General features: G+C 42.2%; 1 protein-coding gene across 1 annotated transcript in view; it reads left to right on the plus strand.

Annotated features, from left to right (window-relative positions):
• Positions 1 to 18,537, plus strand: part of KSR1 (kinase suppressor of ras 1) — a 149,161-nt gene that overhangs the window by 100,665 nt on the left and 29,959 nt on the right. Inside the window, exons 4-10 of the mRNA XM_066578866.1 lie at positions 212 to 668; positions 5,530 to 5,534; positions 11,276 to 11,336; positions 13,231 to 13,314; positions 14,585 to 14,646; positions 14,724 to 14,830; positions 15,975 to 16,143. Of these exons, the coding sequence (XP_066434963.1) occupies positions 212 to 668; positions 5,530 to 5,534; positions 11,276 to 11,336; positions 13,231 to 13,314; positions 14,585 to 14,646; positions 14,724 to 14,830; positions 15,975 to 16,143 (945 nt within the window). The remainder of the gene's footprint in view (positions 1 to 211; positions 669 to 5,529; positions 5,535 to 11,275; positions 11,337 to 13,230; positions 13,315 to 14,584; positions 14,647 to 14,723; positions 14,831 to 15,974; positions 16,144 to 18,537) is intronic.

Raw genomic sequence — 18,537 nt, forward strand, 5'->3', positions numbered from 1 at the left:
CTCACTTACATTTCTGACTTCAAGCTTTTTGACTGTTTCTAACAGCAGCTGGCAGAATTGTGAATGCAGCTGTGAGTTATATTACATGCTGTAATTCAGCACCAGTAAAAGCGATGGCATGCAATGTATTCACAATATTGCATATTTTCCTTATCTGCTTATTCCAGTTGTGACAGATTCAATGTTTCACTGTAGAATTTCTCTTATCTAGGTGGAGACATGAAGGATACGTCGTGGAATCCTAATGAGACCCGAAAAGACAGCTCTTCCCAGTCTCCGTATGACCTCTCATCCCCAGTGGGGACAGTTTGGACTTTAAACACTCAACTTCCAAAGGCCAACAGCCACCAACCTCGATCCATATCGGTGTCTGCCATCCCTGTTTCTGAATCACATGGACCTTATATTTATCCAGACAACTTCCAGGATCCATTTAGCTCCTCAACACCAAGCAATAGGCTAACACTGAGGACTCCCCATGGGATTACAATAACACCACCCACCACTCCGATGACAAAGAGAAATATGAAACTAAAGCCTCCTCGGACACCACCACCACCTAGTCGCAAAGTTTTTCAGCAGCTGCTACCCAACTTTTCAACACTCAAAAGGAGCAAGTCTCATGAATCGCAGCTTGGGAACAGAATAGATGAAGTTCAGACTTCAAAGTAAGTGCAATGTCTCTTTTGTACAGTTATTTGGGTAAAATAATTTATGGTGACATCAGGTTCTGGACTATCGGAATTTACTCTCTGTGAACGGTCAAAATACAAACTGTATCTTAACCGAATTAACTACTTTTGGAAGGCAAATGGCAAAATCTTGTGTAGACCTTTTAGTACAATAACTGCTTAAAATTGTATTATCTAACGTGTTTGCTTTAGAACTAATCTAAGCAAAATCATTGTAGCTTCATGTATAGTTCATAATAGCTAGGTTAGACTAGACTACAATACTACGTGTCCAAGAATATAAGTAATAGAATTCTGCCCCCATGGTCACATCGAGTGCTCTCCTCTCCCAGTATAAATTACATATAGACATCCAGAGTACATAGTCACCCCCCAGTATAATTTAAACAGATAAACCAAAGCACTGCTCTCCTCCTATTATAATCATCTACATATCCAAAGTGAGTTGCCCCCCAAGTATAATATACATAGTGCTGCACCCCAGTATACACCAAAGCCCCTCGCAATATAATGACATCCAGAGCTTCTCGTGCTCCACAGCAGTAAAATCACATCCAGAGTTTTAAAATCCTCCCTGGCAGTATAATCATCCAGAGCTCTCCCCACAATATAATCACATCCAGAGAATCCTGACAGTATAATCACATCCAGAACATCCCACCTACCCCCAACAGTGCATACACATCCAAAGCTCCATCCCCCACCCTATAGTATAGTCACATCCAGAGCTTATATTAAGTTTTATATTTCCCATTGCATGACATATATATATGTCATGGGAAGGAAAAGGATGTAGTGAAATGCTGTATATTTTTGGCATGAGAATGGCATGGGCTCAGAAGCTGAGCCTGCGCCATCTGCAGCAGGAGCCTGCTGTGACTGTCAGCCAAGGTCCTGCTGCAACGACAGGGATCGGTGAGAACATAGATGTTGATCATGGCATGTATGAGACGAACAAAGGGAAGGAGCTCCCTCCGCCATGTATTCAGAGAGGGCTGATGGGTTGCCTTGGACTGTAATAGTAAAGAATATAGATAATAAACTGCAATACAGAAGCAGTGCATTGTATTATCTGAGTGATTATGGGACATAAGAAATTAAAAATAGTGATAAAAAATATTTTGTCCTATTTTTGTTTATGAAAAAAAGGAATTAAAGAAAAATATGTGTTTGACATCTTCACATTCGTAACAATCTGTACCATAAATTCAACATACTTTTGATTAGCAAAAGTAAGGGCACACAATATTAAAAATAAAAGCAATAAAACTGAGCCAAAATGCTGTTTTTGTTTATTTCATCTCGCCAAAAATGTAATAGAAGTGATAGTCGTTGTGGTAACTGCAACAGGTTGTATGTCAAATCTATCAAACTTTACAGGAGAGACAAAAAACATTCCCATCTTGCACCCATCATCTTGGCTGCTTTTCTAAATGTATCATAATGATTGAGTTTCTCATTGGTCTGTTGACATACGACATATTGCGGTTGGTGTAGTTCACTAGATTTGCTACCAGGGTGCAATAAACCAAAATTACGATATGCCCAAGAGTGGTACCAATAAAAGGTACAGCCTCTTATGCAAAACAAGAAGCCCTCGCAGAGCTACATTGATGGGGGGAGAAAAGTTCTAGGTCTTTGAATGTAGTAATGCAAAAAATTTTCAAATTCCAAACAAAGGGTTTTTATTGACCAAAAGTGGAAAAACCTTAAAATTATTTAATTTTGGTGTCATCATAATTGTACCAACCTGCAGGAAAAAGCTATCTTTTCATCTATACCGCATGGTGATGCTGTAAAAAAAAAAAAAAGGCAGAATTAATGTGTTTTGCTCACCCAGTTTATACAATACATTATATGTGCCCCAAAATGGTACCGATAAAAATTATAGCTTGCCACGCAAAAAACAAGCCTTCATATGGCTGTGTCAATGAAAAAATAAAAAGGTTTCTGAAAAGTAGAGATGAAAATCACCAAAAAATCATTGTTTCCTTACGTCCAAACTACTGTATACCACGTTCTTAAAGGGGTTCTGTCAGTAGAAAACAAAAATTCTATACTTGCCTATTCCTCCCCAGGCAGTCTTCTTACCGCATCTTCTGTCCGCCCATCTTCTCCTGGCTCCTGCAGTCCGCCCGAATCACCTCACCTCCAGCCAGAGCAATTCTTTTTCTTCTGATGATGAAGCGTCCATTCTCTGCAGTCTCCTTCCTGCAGGGCAATGTATCATATGTCGCTAGTGATGTAGCGTTCATAGGAAGTGCCGAACTATTGTAGAGACTCTCGCGGTTAGACAGTGCCCATGTGCAGTCTCTACAATAAATCGGCATTCCTTCCTAGGCAGTGAACGTTACGTTACTAGCGACGTAACCTACACTCACCTGCCAGAAGAAGAATGCAGAGAATGGACACATCATAACAAGAAGAAGAGTATCCGGTTTGGTAACCCGGGAGACTGGAGAAGATCAGCGTGGAGATGAGGAGGTTAGAAGGCTGCCTGGGGAGGAATAGGTAAGTATTGATTTTTTTTTTTTTTTTAAATGATAAAACCCCTTTAAGGGGTTAAAAGAAGTGAAACCTAAAAACTATATGCATGTGATATAGCTGTAATCATACTAACTCACAGAGTAAGGCCAACGTGTTATTTTTGCCACACCGTAAACACCGTAAAAACAAAACCCAGGAGGCAAGTACAAGGTTGCTGGGTTTTTTTGTCTGTTTTCTTACATTTCACCCCACAAAGTAATTTTTTATATGTTTCTCAGTACATTATATGGAATATTAATGATGCCATTAAAACTACAATTTATCCTGCAAAAAAGAAGCTCTCACAAAGCTATGACGATGGAAAAATAAACTGTGGCCCTTGGAAGGAAAGGATGAAAAAAAAAAAGACTCTTGGCGGGAAGGGTTAATGACCAAACTGTTTTTGGTGATTTTTTTTTTGCATACGCTGGTTAAACAGCAATAACTTTTTTCATTTTTGTAAGCCATTAAAGTCATTTAGCATCTTTTTAGCCTTTTCCCATAAATTATACACATTCTTCCATTTTTATAGCTATTCTGAATTTAGCAATAGTTAGGCCTCCTGCACACGGGTGGGACGGACCGCGCATTCGGGATTCCCGCAGTGGAGTTCGACCCGCTCCCCGGCCGGTGACCCCTGCGTACCTGTCCGGCGGCTCTGCACAGCACTGGAGATGGAGATGAAATGGGCTGTATTTGCTGCGGAGTCCGGAGACAGACTCCGCAATGCAAATATGCCCGTGTGCAGGAGGCCTAATAGTAGTTTTCAAGTTATTTTTTATAGTTTCCTAATATTTTTTCTTATCATTTTTATTTTCCCTTTTTCTGATAACATCTTTTATTAGTATTATTATATTCTTTTTACAATACATATTCGTCCTGCAACTATGCAGGGACTCCTAGAGATCACAGTCACAGCTCTACTTGTTTTATACACACCGATCATTTAGTATTCTCCCTTTCTCATCTGGGTGTCCGGCACCCTATCTGCCATGGCATGACTTCCGAAACGACAACTATAATAGCTACTGTAGAAGCACTGTGCATAGTGGGTAAGGTGGTTTTCCACGCGAATACAGTTGATGACATAGGTCATCAATGGTTGATTGGCTGGGGTCCATCACCGAGCATAGCTCATCAGTAGTAATTGCGTGGAAAACCCCTTTAAGTGCTCAAAGTTTTCATTGTAAGAAGACCGTGTAGTATAACCTTCAGTCCCACTATATTTAAATGGATTTAACAGGACTCCTATATCGATGTCGTGTCCTTAAGATAGCTCATCCTTATCTGATCAGTGGAGGTCTGACACTAAGGACCCCTGCCGATCAGCTGTTTGAAGAGGCCACTCAGAGCTCTGCAGTTTTTTCATTGCATTCTAGGCACAGCCCTATGCATTTCGTAGCTGCGGTGCCTAACTTGAAGGGGACTGACCTGCTCTTGGGCCACTGGACGAATGACTATGCCATCACTGTCCTGAGAAGCAGTCTTTTCAAACAGCTCATCTGTTGGTGTCCGAGCAGCGGTCCCCCACCGATCTGATATTGATGACCAATTCTGAGGATAGGTCATTACGAAATTAATGGCATTTCTATGAGCCAGTAATGTTTGGAGAATTTCCACAAATGGTTCTATACATTTTCTTAATTTTGATACATATTAATGGTTTACTGGAGAAGATATGTGCTAGTTTGCTTTTCATGAAACACAGTCTAGACGTGTGCAAGAAACGATGGAAAGTGCATTATAGTAAAAACTTACTTTTATTCTCTTGCGCCCTGTATGCTAATGATCCCCCCCCGAGTCATGGTGGCGGGCTACTGGAGCCACGAGTCACAGCATGCTCTTATTATGTACGCTCCCATCCATTCCCCCACCACCTCCCCCTATGTGCGATGTCAGCGCGTGGCCCTCTGTCCCAGCAGACATTGTCTACACCGCCACTTTAGTGGCACCCTACGTATGCATGCATGTCCATTTCTGCTGGAGCAAAGGGCCACGCACTAATGCAGGGGAAAGTGACCAGGCGGGAATAATAAGAGGATGGTGTGACAAGGGGCTCCGGGCCCCTATGATTTGAGACTGGTCATTAGCATTGAGGCTGCCAGAGGAAAAAAAGTAAGTTTCTGCTCTCTTTTCTTGCACACATATATTATGTTGAGAGTGGGTATCATGTGCTATATAGTGCGGTGGTGGAAGCTTATGTACGAGAAATGTGATGTCACTGTCGCTTTTAGTTTAAGCCTATTTTGCGCTGTACCTGTAAGTGCATTCTAAAAATCTGATTTTGTGCATGTGTTCTTGTGTCTTTCAGGTTTGGTAAGCGCCTTAGACAATGACTCTGGATGACAAATCTCACATGAAAGTATTGCTTTTCTGGCAATCTATTTATTGTGCATTGTAGTGTATGAAGTATGCTTTTATGCCATGTTCTTTGTTTTGTCACCTTTATTGAATAGTGAAAATGATTCAGTTCCCACTATATCATTGCAAAGGGAAAAGTAAAACTTTAAATGCCAGTGGCTTACATGGAAGAGACAGGACCCCATAGTCATCGATAGGCTGGCTCACCGTTGGCTGCACAGCGGTAAAACCCTGCGTGACTCACACAGGGTTTTACGCATATGGTCATGTGAACCCGGCATAAGGTGCTAGCTTTTGGCACCTAGGACAGAACAGTCTGCTGTTTGTTTTGCCCTCCACTCCCTTTCCATAACCCTAAAGACATTACCCTAACCCATTGTTTTCAAGCATTTCAGTTCCTCTGGAGAGGGGAGTTCTACATTGGTTCCAGCCACCCAGTAGAAAAGGATTGGGTCCCCTCTCTCCATTGGCCCCATAGCAGCTGCATGGTCTGCCTCTATAGTACATACGGCCCTGTTAGTTATCTTCTAGAAGCAGCTTAACCCCTTAACGACCAGCCCATAGTGTTTTTACGTCCTCCCAAAGTGGCCTTTATTCTCTGAGGACGTAAAAACATGTGTCCTGCAGAGAATAAAGCCCCTCGGGCTGTGGACGTGACAGCTCCATGCTGTCGGTGTCCGCAGGTAGCTGACAGCATGGAGCTGTCATCCCGGGCTGTTCGGACCCCCCCCCCAGCATTGCGATCGGCGCTATCCAATCGATAGCGCCGATCGCAAAAAAAGTAAATAAAACTGCAATAAAAGTTAAAGATTCAACTGCTCCGATGGATCAAATCCATCGGAGCAGCTGAAATTACTCACCGAGGTCCGCGGCACGGCTCCCCGCTGTCCCGATGCTTCGGGCCCCGTAGCTGTCCTTCTGCGCATGCGCGCCAGGCGGCATTAGGTCAGCCACATGCGCAGAAGTCCCGGCGGCGCGGGAAATTTAAAATCTCCTGGCTCTCGCCTCCTGTAGGTAGCCGGGAGGCAGGAGATATCAGCGGGGACCGCGGTGAGCGTCCCCGGTACCGCGATCGTCGTTATCCAATGGATAACGGCGATCGCGGAAAAGTGGAAAAAAGTGTAAAAAAAGAAAAGTTTCACCTCCCCTCATGGATCGGATCCATGAGGGGAGGTGAAAATACTCACCTCAGGTCCGCCGATGTCCTCCGGCCGGTGTTGGGACCCCCCGCTGGCTTCTGCGATGTGCCGATGTGGCGCGCATGCACAGAAGCTGGCGAGCCCGGCAAATTCAAAATCTTCGTGCACCTGGCTGTCACAGATAGCCGAGTGCAGGGAGATATGACTGGGGACCGCTGTATGCGGTTTCCAGTCATATGATCACCGTTATCCATCAGATAACGGTGATCATATAAAGTTAAAAAGTTAAAAGTTAAAAAAAAGTTTAAAAAGTTAAAGTTTCATCTCCCCTTACGGATCGTATCCGTAAGGGGGGATGAAATTACGTACCCAAGGTCCCGGATTTGTTCCCTGATGGGATCTACATCCGCGGACCTTACCCCAGCTTCTGCGCATGCGCCTGTCAGCATGATGGCGGACGCATGCACAAAAGTGAAAGATTGCCCAAGAAATTTAAAATCTCCGTGCTGCTGGCTACCAAAGATAGCCAAGAGCCTGGAGATGTCACGGGGAGCCGCGGTATGCGGTTACTGGTCACGTGATCGCCGTTATCCAATGCATAATGGAGATCACGTAAAAGTTCTTTAAAAAGTGTCAGTTTCATCTCCCCTCACCGATGCGATCAGTGAGAGGAGATGAAACATCAGACATTTGAATCCAGATGCGATTATCCTCCATGGATCCTGCCAGCTACTGGGTATGTGCAAAATGCCGGACACATTCGCAGGAGCCGGGGAGCCCAGGAAATTTTAAATCTCCTTGACCGCGGATATACCCGCAGCCCATGTGCAAACACATTGTGAACGGGCTGCGGGTACCCGGGTCATCTCTAAGCGACAGCACGGGAAATATAAACAAAAAAACGCCTGTGTGAGTAGGTAGTTATGCGCAGTACATTACGCGGCCGTACGCAGGGTCACAGCCAGGCTCACAGCTGGAATCCGCTGCAGACCTCCGCAAGCAGATTCCGCCTACGGCCGTGTGAGCCCGGCATTATTCAGACCACTACCTGTAATCCGTAATTTACAAGAAGCGCCGGGAACACTTGCCTTCCTGCAGTTCCAGGAGCAGCTTGTTGAGCGCCTTCTCTGTGAGACCGCCGCACCGCAGCAAAATTACAAAGCCTCACAGAGCGCCACTTTTTACACCCCATACCCGCCGCTGAGGTTACGAAATACCCCCCAAAATACATGAGAGGAGGGGGGGGATACCCGGTTTTCTTGCCCTATGTGCCCATCCCAAGCAGCCTCCGTAATTACCCCTGTCTTCGGACATAAAACGCAGTTTATATTATTACCTTTATCTAATATTTAGGGAATGCCAAAAAATGGGGATGGCGGGGGGGAGGGATTATTTTTAGGAAGTCAATTTTTTTTCCGTATAAGTGGGCAATGGGGCCTTGAATTTACTCAGTTCTGCCCTGAAATCCAGCGGGCATTCCCTCCATTATGAGCCTAGCCATGTGTCCTGTAAGTAGATTAGGGCCACAATTGGGGGGATCCATTTTGGGGTGAACGTCTTCATTCCTATGTACACTGGACAAAAAAAAACAGTTTTTAAATTGACAAAATTGCCAAACAAATGAAAATCGTAATTTTTTCCTTTTGCTTTGCTTAGATTCATTCAAATACTTTGGGGTCAAAATATGCAGTACACCCCTAGATGAATTTGTTAAGGGGTCTAGTTTTCAAAATGGGGTCATTTGTTGGTGTTCTCTATCGTTTTGGCCGCTCAATGGCTCTACATGTGGGCAATGGGGACTGGAATTTATTCCGTTGTACCCTGAAATCCAATGCCTAGCTATGTTTCCTTTAAGTAGATTAGGGCCACAATGGGTATGTTTCTGAACACGGGACAAACGGGGGTATCCATTTTGGGGTGAACGTCTTCATTCCTAAAAAACAGTTTTTAAATTGACACAATTGCCAAAAAAATGAAAATCATAATTTTTTCCTTTTGCTTGGCTTAGATTCATTCAAAAGCTGTGAAGTCAAAAAAGTCATCATACCCCTAGATAAATTCGTTAGGGGGTCTACTTTTCATAATGGGGTCACTTGTGGGGGTTCTCCATCGTTTTGGTCACTCAATGGCTCTACAAGTGGGCAATGGGGACTAAATCTCCTTCAAGCAAAATTTCTGTTCCGAAAGCCACCGGTTGCTCCTTTCATTTTGGGCCCCATTGTGCATCCAGACATACGATTAGGGCCACAATGGGTATGTTTCTGAGCACGGGAGAAACAGGGGTATCCATTTTGGGGTGCAAGTCTTCATTCATATATGTGCTGTACAAAAAAACTGCTTTTGAAATGACAGAATTACCCAAAAAATGAAAATCGTAATTTTTTTCCTTCGGCTTGGCTTAGATTCGTTCAAAAACTGTGAAGTCAAAAAAGTCATCCGTTAAGGGGTCTACTTTTCAAAATGGGGTCACTTGTGGGTGTTCTCCATCGTTTTGCTCACTCAATGGCTCTACAAGTGTGCAATAGGGCCTAAATCTCCTTCAAGCAAAATTTCTGTTCCGAAAGCCACCAGTTGCTCCTTTCATTTTGGGCCCCATTGTGCATCCAGACGTAAGATTAGGGCCACAGTGGGTATGTTTCTGAGCACGGGACAAACAGGGGTATCCATTCTGGGGTGCAAATCCTAATTTTCAAGTGTACTATAGAAAAAATTCCTGTCTTTAAAATGACATATTTGCAAAAATATGAAATTTTAGTTTTTCTCTTCTAAATTGTATTGACTCCTGAAAAAAACCTGTGGGGTTAAAATACTCATGACACCCCTCAGTGAATACGTTAAAGGGTGTAGTTTTTAAAATGGGGTCACTTGTGGGGATATCTATCATTTTGACTCCTATGAGCCTTTCCAATCTTGGATTGGTGTAGGAAAACAAAGTGTTCCTAAAAATGCTGAAAAGTAATGTTAAATTTGTACGTCTCCTAAATGGTTAAAAAAAAAAAACAACGTTTTTCCAATGTGCGCCCAAAATAAAGTAAACGGGTGGAAATATAAATCTTAGCAAAAATTTCTATATTATGTTTGCACATATTTGAGATATTGCAGTTGGAAATGTGAAAAAATGACGATTTTTTTCAAAATTTTCCCAATTTTGGCGCTTTTAATAAATAAACACAAATTCTATCGGTCTTTTTTTTCCACCTAAATGAAGTACAACATGTGGCGAAAAAACAATGTCAGAATCGCTTGGATATGCAAAACCTTTCTGGTGTTTTTCCATGCTAAAGTGACACATGTCAGATTTGCAAAATTTGGCCTGGTCTTTAAGGCGCAAACAGGCTTGGTCACTAAGGGGTTAAATACATTTAAATCATTGATACTAGAATGACTTTCACAGACTTTAGAAATAACATTATTACTAAAAAGGGCCTTTTGTGGGATAGTCCTCTACAAAGTAGGTGGTGCTTTTGAGTTGGGCCTCCTTCACTTGGGCGACAAAGTCGCGTTGCTACAATGTTACAAATTGCATGTATGTGAAGCCCATGCTTTCCTATGGGCTCCTTTACACATGCGATGTTTTGTACCATGCAACAACCCGACACAAAAACTTCACGATATGCCCGCAACTCGTGAGGTTTTGTAGCCCATGTTTCTCTATGGGGCCTTCTTTTCTGTTGCATCGCATCGCACGAAAATGCGGTTTTCGTGTGGTGTGATGCAACTTTGACGTTAGGAAATCCTACTGTAAAAGCCAAATCTAAGCCCCAGCTGCAGGAGAAAAAAACGGATACATCACCTTAGAAGCGATTTGTGGCAGCACCCCGGACAGCACGGGAGAGGTGATTTATACTTTTTTTTTTTCTCTTCAGCTACAGCTTATTTTCGGGGTAGGGCTTATATTTCAAGCCACCCCCTCTTCCCTCGAAAATCCTCGCATGTAATGCCACAAAGTTGCGCAACTTTGTAGCACTACAAAATCGTGGTATTGCCACGAGAAGACGCAACAATATTGCATGGTGCAGCGATGCCGTGTCGCCCGTGTGAAGGCGGCCTTGTACTGCACCCATTGAAAACATAGCCGCAGACCCGACCAATCAATTGTTGATGACCTATTTTGAGGATACGCCATCAATAGTAAAAGTGCCAGACAACCCCTTTAATATGCCATATCCTGACACAGATCCTCTTTACGATCTAAGCATTGAGGATGCTTCTTTGGTCATATTATGATGTAGATTGTATGATGGTGTTAGTGAGCTAGTTGTGAGTTAGCCCTTAATTGCATGCAAAAAATTCTCCGATTCATCAGAATGGGGCTTGTAGAAATTCATGTGCTTTTTCAAAATCTCATTCTGATTAATGGAACTAATTGACAGTTGCAGAAATATTTGTAACAAGTTGACTGTACATGTATATAGCCTTGGGTGGAAACTGATGTACAGATTCAGAGCAATCATTTTATTTCCATGTGTTTATTGAAAGTAAAAGCAGTTGTGAAGCCATGGGAGAATACGAGTCCTCATCATAAATAAATATATATGTATTTGTCCATCTTTTCAGATATTCCTCATGGGTCACCTCAGATGGTACGGAGAGATATAGGTCTTTCAGTAACTCACAGGTATGACACACAACTTGATATTCCATTCAGTGTTTTTTTCTAATGCTTAAAGGGACTGTATCGTCATTACATTACGTCAGAACATAGTTTAAAGGGATATTCCGGAAACTTTTTTTTTTTTTCAAGTTTTCCCAAATCCACTGGTTAGATGAAAACAGATAGATCTGAGTTCAAGTGTTCCACAATCTCCAGAGCTCTCATTGAATAATGTAGTGGTGCACCTTCATGACCTTCTCTCCTTTCCCTTGGAGACCAACTGGACTCGGGATCGGTGGGAGTCCCATCGGTCGGACCCCCACTAATCTATCAGGTTTCACCTGTGGAATGGTAAAAAACATTAAGTCTTTGGAATACCCCTGTTAGTCAAGTTTTTATGTTAGTCCACATTCACATGGCCTTTTGAGCTCTGATATGATTTGCGTTGTTTGACTATGTTATAGGAGCCGAGCAGCGAAAATACCAGAAGCAACTGATCTGGCACATATCAGACCCAAAAAGCACCAGACGGCCCTATTGACTATAATAGGTGCTGTCTGGCTTCCTGCATGTCACCCGAAATTTTCTCAGACAAAATAGCACAACATAATACGCTCTTTTGTCTGGAATTTCATTTCAGATCACAATGTGGCCTAAAACATATGTTTTCTTATTTTCTGCTTTTTTTCTCCTTCTAATTTCCATTGTTAGCATTTATTTTAAATAATAATCCTGAAAACTTGCAGTTTTCACACTGTACACTAAACCTTACATTAGGTTGACGGACAAATGAAAGTTAATGCCTCCAGTATAAAACTGGAAGCCAATAACACAGGCTTATAGCATGGACAATAAGTGATGATCACAGCTCACCTCCTCCACCTTCCTACACAAAAAGCTTTGTAGAAATCACACAGCATGCCTAGACAACTTTCCCATAGAGACCATTAGGTCATTTCGAGACACCAGGTTCCTATATCTGAAAACTGCTATTAAGCATATTAATGCTGTATCTGGTTTTAATTAGGAGCAAACTATAGGTGATACACACAAAGTTACTATAATTACACAATTAAGTGATTAATTTCAAGATATTTGTAAATCCCATTCTGTTGGTACAGAGTGTTCAGTTGCATATAAAGCTTATAGAAAAGGATTGGATACAATTCCATAGTGTAGTGTTGCCATCCCATTAGCGGGCTCATTTTAGTTAGTATGGGTTGAATACACTACATCTTAGAGATGTAGGGCAAGCAGTAGTCACCACTATGGATTGGTGGCCATTCTTGATATATCAGAGCTGCCTAATTCTCTCTCTCCTCATTTTTGGTGTTTATTATTGTTGTTATGTCTTTAGCAAATACCACCAGCTTGATTGCAAAATTGTTTTCTTTTTTTGTCGCAATGAAAAAGTCATATTGAAAGCAATGGCAACATTGCTTTTTTCCCACTCCCCCCTCCCCCCCACACACTTCACAAAGAGGAAAAAATAAATACATTTAGGCTCCTTTTATATATGGTCCAGGACTCTGCGAGATTCAGTTATTTGGCTCTGTCCTTTGCATTCCGCGGTGGCATTATCCAACAGCCAAGCACCCACTTCCCCTAGCATGAGGGACCGGTTCCAGGCTTCTGATGTTGCGCCGTAAATTAATGGTTTTGTTTGGGGACTTTTTGCGGCCGTGGTTTTGACAACAGCAAAAAATGTCAACTCCCAGCCATCTGAGGAAGCCCTCAGACTACCAATGCATATTAATACACAGTGTGCACCAGGTAGTCAGAGAAGCAGTTCGACCATCTCTGCTGGTCCAGGCCCGGAGGGTCCTTTTAAGGCTTACCCCTGTGACTCTGTTGATTTTGAGTGGACCACCCGTTCATTAGTGTTTGTGATTGCTTATGCCTATTTTTATTTTAACAGGTTTTCCACCAAATCTTGGTTGTCACAAATGTGTCATGTTTGTCAAAAGAATATGATGTTCGGGGTCAAATGCAAACACTGCAAGTAAGTTACCCTTGGTGGTGTACTTTAGAGCATTTCCACTCTGTAGGCTTTTATTATGATTTTCTAAAACCGTGTCGGTATGCTGTGGTTCTTTATGTGCTCAGCAGGGGATTACCTGCAGCTTCCCAGGTCTTTCTTCATGTTCTTTGCCTTTATTTCTGTTAAGTTATTAGCAAATATGTCTTTTCTGTTACTGTACTGTAAGCAGTATTCTGATCACCCGTGTTATTCCGAGCAGCACATGTCAGTGCACATACAGTTCTCTTTATTAATATAAGAACCAAGGATGACAACACTTGGCTAAAGAATAAATTGGATTATAGTTAAGGGTGCTTTCACATTTGTGCCGGGGATTCCTCTTTCCTGCTCAGTTTGGGGAACAGGAATAGGGAATCCCGGCGCCAAACAGCTCCATCTGTGGACAGAATCTTAACAGCGCCGGGCGGACCACATTGACTATAATGGCATAATCTTTCTGCATAATCTTTGTGAATAGAAATATTCAAAGGTTAAAAACTCATCCTGACATTATTGAGACCTAAGGACTTCACAATCTATCAGTCTAGGCCAGTACTTCTCATACTATGACAGAAGCCTAAGTGATGACATGTTCTGGGAGAGATGTGGATGGGGAGGCATATCATTCATCATAAGAAGCACTGGTTATAACTATACATGTTCTGTAACCAGTGGTGACACTCACGCATCACACTGTTCTTGCCCCAATAGAAAACACTTAAGAAGTGTCAGATTATCACAAATCTTTTCTCACCTGCTGTATCCTCCAGTGTGATAGGTCTCACCTGCAGGGTTACATTATTACAAGCCCTTAGCTGTGAGCATCGCTCGGAAGGTGGCTGTAGTGCCATTATACGTGTGCTAGCGGCTACCACTAGTGCACTAGTTTGCCCAATAATTGCCGGGCTGCACTTGCAAGTTCAAGCACTACCCAACAGTCCCACTATTACAGGAGCGTTAATGGCGCTAGTGTAAGAACACCCTTAGGTTCCGAATGTTCATTGACCAAAAGCATGAAATGATTAGAAATTAAAATGCAAAGTATGTTGAGATAGAAGCACATGGATCGGTACCGATGGAGCTGCAGTGTGGCTGAAAACCTCGCCAGTATGCAGATGCTATGGTTTTTAACTTGATTGCTAAGTGTACATATGATTTTGCTGGAAAACTGCTCTTTCACCTGAAAAACTGAGTGGCTGACAGTATTCTACAGATGCAACACTTAACACTGACATTTGCTTCTACCCTGTAGGTTAAAATGTCACAATAAATGCACAAAAGAAGCTCCGCCGTGTAGAATATCATTCCTTCCTCGTAAGTAACCTTCTTGCTAGTTTTAGAATGACATCTTTTAGTAACATGACAACTGACATATGATTTCTTTCTTCCAGTACCAAAAATAAGAAGGACAGAATCTGTTCCATCAGGTATTAACAACCAGGTGGATAGACCTGCAGAACCATTATTTGGAACCCTTCCCAAAGCTCTTACTAAGAAGGTACTATACAGATTGCAATAGGCCAATTTCTGGCAAAATGTAATATATATTGAAAATGTTTTAAAGGTGTTTTAATTAACAAGCACTATGTTTTATAGCATATACCTCACTCTTGTGCAGCTTATTTAGGTGTTAGACCCATTGATCGATTTTTCGTGCGATTTCTGGAGCTTCATACTATAATGCACCTCTGGTCCTCTGCATTAAAGGAAAAAATTTCCTTCCAACCCCACTTATATGGTGCTACAACTTGCAACCGGGCACCGTAGGCCAGTCATCTTCAACTGTTGTCAATCTGTTGCAAAAATGCGACTCCCAACATGCTCTGACCGCTACAGGCTCTCAGAACATACTGAGAATTGTAGTTTTTCAACAGCTTGATGGAGTCCACTGCTGTCAATGCTTGGGTCAAGAGGGGTGTCATCTCTCATTAAAGAGAACACCCAAAAAGTGTGTGGAGACACCTAGGGGGTGAGTGGGTCAGGGAATGGCATCATCTCTCACCAAGAAGAGCACGCAGAAGAAGTGTGAGAAGACACCTGAGAGGTGAATGAGGGGACTTATAAGGCCATGCATGCTCCTTTGGGTAATTTATGCAAATGAGGAAGATGGAACAATACCTCTGCAGCGCCACCTATTGGATGGCAGCATTCCTTCAAATCATTGTATAACAAGTCTGTAAAACAATGATTGGGAACAGGAAACCAAGCCAGAATCCATACACAGACAGCTGTTTTGGGGTATTTGCCCCTCATCAGTGTGCAGTAGGTATCTGGTTTGGCTCATACAGAGGTATTCTTCCATCTTCCTTGTTTGTATAATGCTTCATACACAATAATTTAATACCTATTTTTTATAGTGTAAACTATTGGAGGTTGGTTGGGCTGCAGCTACTGATGAACATCTGGCTTCTTGCCTTAGGTCACTTTCACACAGCAGTATATATAATCTAAAACCAGGAACAGATCCAAGCCATGGAGGCGGTATACATCCAAAATTCATCCCTGAATAGGGTACATGAACAGGGCTTGTTCTGGTGGGGCAATCCCTCTAAGTAGAATTAGAATTAAGCAGGGAAGGTCTTAGTGATTTAAAAAGCTGATACTGCTAATTTTGATCCACTTTCATTTTTTTTTCTTTATAGGAACATCCTCCAGCAATAAACCATCTGGATTCAAGCAGTAACCCATCTTCAACCACATCATCTACACCTTCTTCTCCAGCACCCTTCCAGTCTTCTAATCCCCTCAGTGCAACTACACCACCAAATCCATCTCCAATGGGTCTCAAAGATAGTCGTTTCAATTTTCCAGGTAAGAAATTTGATTCTTAAATTGCTTTTTTGGCCAAACGCACAAAAAGGTGGTCATATTAGTCTTTGGCATTGCATAACAAAAACAAAAAAAATTGTTCTGGAAATGTAGCAATATAATTTTAACATATACTGTATCTTGAAGTGGGGAAATAATGTTAAAAGGGGTTTTCCTGGATGGTTATATTTTCCCTACTCCAGCAGCAACTCAACCAGTGCTGGAGCCCCGATGCCCACTGCTTGGAACTTGGGAGAAGTCATTTATTGTGCACATGACTGCTCAGCCAATCACAGGATCAGCTGTGATCCGCCCATGGCTGCTGGAGCTTCTGATTGGTTGAGCAGTTACATGCACAATGAATGGCACATGACCGCCTGCAGGCTTCTTCTGGATTCTGAGTGGCAAGCAGTGGGGCTCCAGCGCTGGACAGAGAGCCACTGTAGTAGGTGGGTATTTATTTTATCTTTATTTTTCACAATCCCAGAAAATCCCTTTAAATGTTCTGTTTTAAGGGAGCGACCTCTTTCAAAATAAAGCCTCCAAAAAAATTTGCTGATTTGTGCAAAGCCAACTGAGTTTTCTGGCTAGAACAAGAGAAGTTTTTTTCTTAGGTAATAGATGGGAGTCCTGAGTCTGGGACCCCCCCTTTATGACCTCCATATACCTTATAAATATCATTTTAGACTATGTCCTCAATGCCTATTACAGAAGGACAATGCTAGCAATCCTTGTTTTGTGTATTTGGCCATTCATATGTGTCATTGTGATGCTGCTTGTAAAGGTGTCCTATTGTTTTGTGGGCCTTTCAGCTGTATAACCCATTAGAACATGTCTTACGGTGACTACCCACTACAATTTTTTTTTCACTGCGAAATTCACAGCATCTTTTTTCTGCAGGGGTCTATGGGACTTGTAATGTTAAAATCGCGATTTATCGCAAAATCTTTTTTCTTTATTTTTGTCCCACCACACTTGATTGTTCTTATAATACACTGCAATATGTCAGTATAGAAGTGCATTAGATGACCTATGAAGCTTAGCCATAGGCTGAGCCTCATAGGACACCATAGTTGGTAGACCCCGATGCCATATTCAAGCCTCTGGATGCCATAGCAACCCATCGGGACCCCACAGTCATAATTACAGAGGGGTCTAATGGGTGTCAGAGGGAGCCCCCTACCTCTGTCAGCCCTATGCAGACTGTATTTGCATTGACTGCGGCATGTAAAGGCTTAATCAGCGGTGATCTACGGTTTCTACAGTCCCTGCTGTCTGAGCAAGTGCCACGCTGTCCCTCCGACAGCTAAGCACCCGCTCCCCCTGTGCCAGTGCAGTAACAAGGCACATGCCTCAGAATAAGGCCTTTTTAATGGCCACCATAAAAAGTCATGTGGGCGGTCGTTGAGAGGTTAAAGATTTTTCTACTGTACTTCCATCTATGGTCACTGATCCATGAGTAATACAGTTCTAGTTTTCCTTCACAACCTTGGCATTTACTTTAGCCTGTAACGTCCTAATGTACTGTAGGATATAATAATTGTACCATGAATAGTTTATGGTACCGGCTTCTTTGAATATTTAAAGTCTTGTTTCTCACGCCTCAATGCTTTGGTATAGTGAAGAACTGGTGAAATTCTGCACAGTGGGAACGGCAGTATTTGTCAGTCAGACATACCCTGAAAACAGCTAGAATAGATCATGCATGCAGCCTTCAGTAATGTCACTGTATATTCTGCATGCTTCTGTGTAGTCCTTTCCTCTTTGCATGCTAAATAGTTTGTTCCCTCTTCGTCCAGTTGAACACAGCTTTAGCCAAATAAGATGTCGCCTCCTACATGTTTGTGACCTAATGAAATGATTAAGTATTATATGGACAATATTATATGGACATATCCAAATATGACTATTCATGATGTCATCCCCAGATTGTGCATTACAAGACATTATATCATATTAATAGAAATTGGACTTCAAAGTAGAGAAATATTTTTGCACTTTGGAAAGGGTTCATGCACAAAAATATATCTCTCATCATCCCACAATATAAACATATCTCCCTATGGGAATATTTTGAGATTAGTGAAAAAAGTATGTCTGCTTTGCTTCATGTGTATTTTTCTTGGGCACAGTTGAAAACAAAATATATAGGGGGAAATTTATTTACACATTTGCACCAGAAATCTGGCAGAAAAAAAGTTGTTACGTTATTCAAAAACATGCAGCATTTTTAATTTTTACACCACCCTTAGGGCGAGCACCCACGGGCGTTTTTTTACCTGCGTTTTGCGTTTTGCGTTTTTCCTGCACAGGCATAGAGATAACATGTGTTCCTGTCCACTGGCGTTTTTTTTGCGTTGCGTTTGCGTTTTTAACATAGGAACTGTCAGTTGCATA

The sequence above is a fragment of the Eleutherodactylus coqui genome, chromosome 1, assembly GCF_035609145.1.
Source record: "Eleutherodactylus coqui strain aEleCoq1 chromosome 1, aEleCoq1.hap1, whole genome shotgun sequence".
Lineage (NCBI taxonomy): Eukaryota > Metazoa > Chordata > Amphibia > Anura > Eleutherodactylidae > Eleutherodactylus > Eleutherodactylus coqui.